This window comes from Pinus tabuliformis, chromosome 5_2 (assembly GCF_031772625.1).
Source record: "Pinus tabuliformis cultivar Carrire ecotype Pingquan chromosome 5_2, CPIR1, whole genome shotgun sequence".
Taxonomy (NCBI): domain Eukaryota; kingdom Viridiplantae; phylum Streptophyta; class Pinopsida; order Pinales; family Pinaceae; genus Pinus; species Pinus tabuliformis.
The window spans coordinates 369,645,727-369,653,268 of record NC_142306.1 but is presented as its reverse complement, the minus strand read 5'-3'; the positions used below and the strand labels follow the sequence as shown (position 1 = coordinate 369,653,268).

General features: G+C 43.3%; 1 protein-coding gene across 1 annotated transcript in view; it reads right to left on the bottom strand.

The window, feature by feature from the left end:
• Positions 1 to 873: 873 nt before the first annotated feature.
• LOC149158990 (uncharacterized) overlaps positions 874 to 7,542 on the bottom strand; it is a 166,977-nt gene continuing 160,308 nt past the window's right edge. Inside the window, exon 10 of the mRNA XM_089434146.1 lies at positions 874 to 939. Within this exon, the coding sequence (XP_089290272.1) occupies positions 874 to 939 (66 nt within the window). The remainder of the gene's footprint in view (positions 940 to 7,542) is intronic.

Genomic DNA, 7,542 nt, shown 5'->3' with positions numbered 1-7,542 from the left:
ACGTTTTTGCCTCTTAGGACACGTGTCCCACAAAAAGTCACTCATAAAGCCCGCACATGGTTCATTTTTTTGGTTTTTTCGGTCATTTTTCGTCGTCAAAGCTCGCTGGAGTCGCTGCTGTGTTGGAACTTGGTCATTGTTTGCTCGTTGGAGTCGTTGTTGTGTTGTGTTGGAAGTTCCTTCAACGATTCCCAACTATCAACTTCACATCGACCTGGGTCCTGGATAATAGCGTTCATGGTTTGGAGCTCGTGGTTTGGGGCTTAAATTTCTTGTTTTGGAGCGCGTGGGGGCCAGGTCAACATTTTCTTGTATTCCATATGCCCATATCTATATAATTTGTATCAATGTATTCAAGTGCCTTTTCAGGTGTTAACTGCCATTCACAATTTTTAACTTTTGAAATAGCTTTCTTCATGGTCTCTATAGCTCGATTCATTTGCTTGTTCTCTAAATATCCATCCACAAACATTTCCCATGTTTTGAAATTTGGTTTTCCTCCTTTTTCTAAAACATGTTCAAGAAAGACTCTATGGCTTGCCTTTTCAATCATTCCTTTTGTGATATAGGCATCAATTAGTACATTGGGCACTCTGATATCATAACTTAGGCCATCAAATTCCCACTCTTCAAAACATTTTTCGACTCCCTGCATATCTCCAAGTTTGACCAATGAAGAAAGCATGCATATATAGCCATTGTATTGTTTTAATTGCAAATTTCAATGGCTACAGAGAGTTGACTTAAATATATAGGGCTCTACCTAGTTGAGTCTATCTTGCAATTGCCCACATTTTCCAGGATGTGCAACTTGAGTAAGTCAGATTCATATACTAGTCAACAAGAGAGCTAGAACTATTGAGAAAGAAAATATCAGTCTGATGTCACATGTGCAATACGCAGAATGCCCCTGTTGAGATCCTTGATTTGGTTCTCAATCTGTTTAATAAGTTAATAACATGAAGATTCAAGAATGAACATTGAACTGTGAGCAATGAACATCATTGATGTAGTAAATTAATAAACTAATACTATATTTCAGTAACTTAATATGGACCGATAACTTAATATGGATCAGGAATTATATTTCAGTATTATATATATATATATATATAAAACGTGTCCCTCGTGTCCTATTTCCGGGGTCATTGTATCTCGTGTCAAATACTCGTATTTACGTGTCCTTTGTGTCTCGTGTCCTCGTGTCATGTGACTTAGATTAGGGACTTAATCTCGGCCATTGATTCATCAACAGGAAAAGTATAAGAGAAGACTTGAGAGTCATTTGGAGACACACTGGGCAAATACTCAGTAACCCAAGGGAAATTGATTCTCAAGGAGAAGAAGTTCGATTTCAGAGGGAGAGTAGCAAGGTGAAGGAAGAGGAGGGTATCAACATCAGTCAGAGACTGAGGAAGAGGTGACGCAGAGCATTTGAGAGACAATGCAGAGGGAAGATCAGTGAGACAGCGCAGCTGGAGACGCAGTCCTCACGCAGGCTGATGCAGAAGTGACGCAGAGGAGGGTAGAGGGTCTCCAGGGTGTCAGAACTTCTCCAGGAGGAGGAGAAAAATTGTCTCAGGTGTTTCTCTCAGAAGTGTCTCAGTATTCTATAGAATCTTTCTTTGTAAAGAGATTGTTGCTGAAGATTAATAAATAAACCCTCATCTGCTGCACCGGTTTTCCCGCATTGGGTTTTTCCGGGGACAATTGTCCAAAAATAACTGTGTTGATGTGATTGATTCTTGTGCTTGTATATCACTGTTATTTTTCTCTATGCTATTATGTGATAACTGTAGTAGAATTTATTTTAATGTTTACTGAGAGTTTTGTAAATAACTTATTGTGGAAAATAAGTAGGAGAAATAAATCAGTTACTGCAATAGAATTTCGTGTTAGAAATATTCACATGGTATCAGTGTAGAGATTGTGCAACAAGATTAAAGGATCTGCTATGAGTTAGGAGCATGATGCTAGGGCATCAACTTAGAAGGATTCATGCAGATCTCTAGAGAAAGAAGAGAGCACGAAGAACATGGATTATGATTATTCTATGTTAGCTTCCAAACTAGAAGAAGAAGATGCTTGCTTAGTGAGAGGTTTGGTATATACATAGTGGAGCTTCCTGGCACATGACAGTAATATGACATTGTTTTTCGAATTATCCGGAAGAACGGATGAACTTTCAGATCACCATGGGAAATAAGTCAGAATGTACCCCCGTAGGAAGAGGTACTGTAGTCTTTCAAACAGAAGCAAGGGATTGTCTTTGAGCAACCAATGTGTTGCATGTGCTAGAATTGGGGATGAACTTACTCTCTATATCTCAGCTTCAAAACAAGGACTATGATGTTTTCTTCATTAAGGAGAAAGTATATGTCAAACACTCGAGTTGGAAAAAGAAGACCTAGATTGGAGTCAAAAGTAACACAGGCTGTATAAATTACAGCTAGAATCTCCAACAACACTAATAGGCGGCAGTGGGGAAAAAGATTTGAATGAACTATGACACAGGAGGATGGGACAGTTACACCATGGGTCTCTGAAAATTCTCGGAAGAACAATAACAAGAGTTCCAGAGTTGAGTACCAAACGACATGATGTATGTAGAGGGTGTGCACTAGGCAAGTACGCCAAAGCAGCATTTTCCAGAAGTAACAATAGGGCTAAGAGTGTTCTAGGATTGATATACTCAGATATCTGCAGACCCATGTCCACAAAAGCTCTTAGTGGTGCCGAATACTTCGTCACCTTCATTGATGACCATTCCGGAAAGACTTAGATCTACTTTCTAAAAACCAAGGATGAGGTTTTTGGTTGATTCAAAGAATTCAAGGCTCTAGTTGAGAATCTGACAGGAAAGAGGATAAAGATATTGTGCTCAGACAATGGTTGAGAATACATCGATGTAGAAATTTATCATTTCCCACCCCGGTTTTCAGTTTCACCTTATTTTCCCATGTAGTTAAATGCCCTTTCCCATAACCATACATTTAACAAGCTGAAAAAATAAATATTGCTGAAAACACAAATTCTGGAAATTTTACAGAACGCTGGAAATTGCAGAAATAAAAATCAGCAGTAATAAACAGCCATTAAAACACATTTAAACACTGAGATTTTTGGTCAACTTGACCCTGGAAAAACCCCCTACAACTCTTGGGGAAAACCAGTTTGAGAGCTCTTCTTTATTTCTAAAAATTTCCTTTTTACAGTGAGAAATATTTAGCAAAAAATCAGCAAGCAAATTTACAACTTATCTCTTTTCCCATGCCTCACAGAAAACTAGAAATTACAGCAAACATGACAGCAATAAATGCTGTACGGCCTCCTCGATTTTCGTGCCCACTTTCAGCATTAAATGTTGCTGTACGACCAGCATTAAATGCGCTGTACGGACTGCAATAAATTCGATGTACGACCCTCGTTTTGCGTGCAGAAAAATCAGCACACTGCTCCTCGATTTTTGTGCAACCCACTCCTCGAAAATCGTGCCAAAATTTTCCTTTCACTGTGTGCTAAATCAGCTGTACAAATCTGCTCAACTGCTGCCTTGGAATGTGTGCCAAGCTGCCGTCTCCTTCTCCTCCCTGCTCAGAAATCTCTCTTGCTCTCTTGCTCTCCTTCTCCCAATCTGCTCATGAAAGAATGAATGACCTTTTCCTCCTTTTCCTCCTTTAATCTAACCCCAAGTGACTTTTGGGTGATCCAAGTGACTTTTGGATGATCCCTAAATCCAATGGCTAAAATAGATTGAGATCTAAGGCTGAGATTAAATACTCATTTAAATCTCACTTTTTATTTTTTAATTCACCCTACTTTAATAAAGACCCACTTAGTCATTTATTTCCAAAGTCACTTTTCCTTTCTAATTTTTCATTTACTTTATAAAAGTCACTTTAAAATTAGACTTAGTAACTTTATCACTTAAAGTCACTTTTAAATTAGATTTAACTTTATAAAATTATAAAGTCACTTTAGGAGAAAAATTAAATTCTTTTGGACACTTTTCCCTAGACCAAAAATCAAAGCCTAAGGGAACCACTTGTCCTCTGATACCAAACTTCAACACTCCCTCTTACCGAGGAAGGTGTTCCTCACCACACCCATCTTGTCTCTGAAGTAGACATGCTTGCCCCGTGGTAAGGCTTTGGTAAGAATATCTGCAACCTACTCATCAGTGGAAATATACTCAAGCTTCACAGCTCTCTTCTGAACATAGTCTCTGATGAAATGATATCTGATCCCGATATGCTTTGACCTGTCATGAAATACTGGATTCTCCGTGAGTTTAATGCAACTCTAATTATCACAATAAATCACTGAAGGTCTCAACGGCTGACCAAATAAGCCAAACAACATCTTGCGAAGCCAGATGGCCTCACAACTAGCTAGACTGGCTGCCATATACTCTCCTTCCGCTGAACTCAGTGCTACTGACTGCTGCTTCCAGCTGAACCATGACACTACTGCTGAACCCAACCCAAAACAACACCCTGAAGTGCTCCTCCTATCAGAAGCACAACCTGCCCAATCAGAATCAGTGTATCCTGCCAATCTCACTCCATCTCCCTGCCTGTAGTCCAGACCATAATCCACTGTCCCCTGCAAGTACCGCAAAATGTGTTTTGCAGCCACCCAGTGAACCTTCCTAGGCTCACACATAAACTGACTCGTCGTGTTCACTGCAAAACAGATATCTGGTCTAGTGTTGACCAAATACATCAAGGAACCGATCAGCTTCCTGTACAACGTGGGATCCACCAACTCAGAATCTGAAGCATGAAGCTTCTTCCAGTTGGTGATCATCGGTGTTGACATGGGTCTACAATCCTCCATGTGGAATCTGCTAAGGATGTCCACAATATACTTCCCCTGCCCCAGGAAGAAATGCCCCTCCTCTGCCACACTTCAAGCCCAAAAAGTAATGCATCAAGCCAATGTCCTTCATCTCAAACTCCGTCGCAAGATCTCTCTTGCAGTGCTCTATGAGTTTCTCTGCACCTGTAATGACCAAGTCATCCACATATAGCACCAGAATGAGAGGCTCCTCACCAATCACAATAAAGTAAAGGTTCGGATCTGCCTCACTCTTTGTGAAACCCATCCCCTGCAAATATGTATCTATCCTGGAGTACCAAGCTCTGGGAGCTTGCTTCAGGCCATAAAGGGCCTTCTTCAGTCTGCACACATGGAACTCCTTCCCGTGCACCTCAAAACCCTGTGGCTGCTCAATGTACACCTCCTCCTGTATGAAGCCATTGAGAAATGCGGTCTTCACATCCATCTGGTGGATCTTCCAACCCATCTCTGCTGCTATCGATATAATGGAGCGGACCGAAGTATATCGAGCCACGGGAGCGAAGGTCTCCTCATAATCAACTCCCTCTACCTGGGAGAACCCTCTAGCCACAAACTTTGCTTTGAATTTCTCAATGCTGCCATCTGCAGCATGCTTTACCTTGTAAAGCCATCTGGAAGTAACCACGGATTTGCCCTCAGGCCTCGGCACCACCTCCCAAACATCATTCTTCATGATAGAAGAATACTCCTCCTGCATGGCCTCTCTCTAGACCTGCTGGCTAGTTGCCTCCTCATAGCTAGAAGGCTCAGAGTCAAGGATGCTAGTAACCATCGCCATATAGCTACAAAACCTCTCAGGTGGTCTACTCTCTCTGACCGGCCTCTTCGGCTCAGCAACAGATGAGGCATCTCTCAAGGTGTCCTGAAGCCAATTGGGATTTCTCTTCCCTGAGCATGCTTCTCCCATAGGAGAATGAAACTCCTCCTCCTCATCACCATCAGTAGCCTGAACTCCTGACTGTCTGTCTGCTGTCCTCCTGCCTGCACCTGAACCTGTAGAAGCTGAGGTACCGTGTGAACTGTCCATCAGTGGACTCGCTAGTGAAATGCTCTGTGAACTACTCTGCATGCTGCCCGGAGCACCACCCCTCTGGCTAGGTGAGCCACTGCTCACTGACGGACCTGACATCCTCATAGATGTACCTCCTGATCCTCCTGATCCCTGCCCACTGGATCCCTGCGACTGACTCAATTGCTGCTGAGGGTCTGGCTGATCCAGATACTCTAACTCCCGTGACCTCCTAAAGGCCCTGTCCTCCTCGAACTTCACATCCCGTTTGACAACAACTCTCCTCTGTGCAGGAATGTAAATCCGAAAGGCCTTTGAGGTCTCACTGTAGCCCACAAAGATACCCTTCTCTGCGGTGGGCTCTAGTTTGGTCCTCTTCTCCTTGGGTATATAGGAGTATGTAATGCATCCAAAGATATGAAGATGACCAATATCAGGCTTCTTCCCAGAGAAAGCCTCCTCCGGAGTCATGTACCCCAAGGCACGATGCGGACACCTGTTCTGCAAGTAAACAGCTGTGTTGCAGGCCTCTGCCCACAAGAACAATGGCAACCCCTGATCATGTAACATGGCTTTGGCAGCCCCTATGATGGATTTGTTCTTCCTCTCTGCAACCCCGTTCTGCTGGGGGTTGTAAGGAACAGTGAACTCCCTCCTAATGCCTGCCTCCGCACAATAGTCAACAAACTCTCCAAGGGTGTACTCTCCTCCATTGTCCGACCTCAGGGACTTGATCTTTCGACCTCTCTGTGTCTCGACTCTCCACAAGAGCTCTGAACTCCTGAAACCGCTTGAAGACCTCACTCTTGGTCTTCAAGAAATAAATCCAGGTCTTCCTGGAGTGATCATCAATGAATAAAACATAGTACTCATATCCACTCAAGGAAACATGAGACATCCGACCGCTCACATCAGAATGAATCAAATCAAGTATCCCAGTCGCTCTGCTATCACTGCTGGAAAAAGGGGATTTGGCAAACTTGCCCATCGCACAACCTCTGCAAGTATCAAAGTGATCAGTACTGAAATCTAGCACACCTGTAGTGATCTCCCGCAATGTCCTCAAGGCTCCATGATACATATGTCCCATCCTGCGGTGCCAAATCTCACACAGCTCAGAACTGCTAGCTCTGCTGTCGGTACTACTGCTCAATGCCAAAAGGGGCTGGAATGCAAACTTGTACACCTTTGCATGGCGTACACCTATCACTCTAGCTGAATCAGCTGGAGTGCCCCTGGGATACATCAACACCTGTCCTCCCCTGAACAGTACCTCATACCCTTTGTCCTCCAAAGCTGAGACGGATATGAGGTTCTTCCTCATCCCTGGCACATAAAGAACATCTGACACTTTCAAGGGAGGTTTGGACTCCCTCTGAAATGTCAGTGTCCCCACCCCGACTGCTCTAACAACTCTGTCATCACCGAGTACTACCTCTATATCAGTGCCACTCTCTGAAAGCTCTGAGAAGTACTCACGGACTCCTGTCATGTGACGTGAAGCCCCACTGTCCACATACCAGATATCTGAAGATGCTCCGCTAATCGAGGGAAAAGCATGCTCCCTCTGCTGAAGCTGCCACGTCCTGGTTCTTCCCCTTCTTCTTCTTCTTCTCCGGACACAACTGCATAGTGTCCCATCTTTTGACAATTCCAACACTTCACCTTAG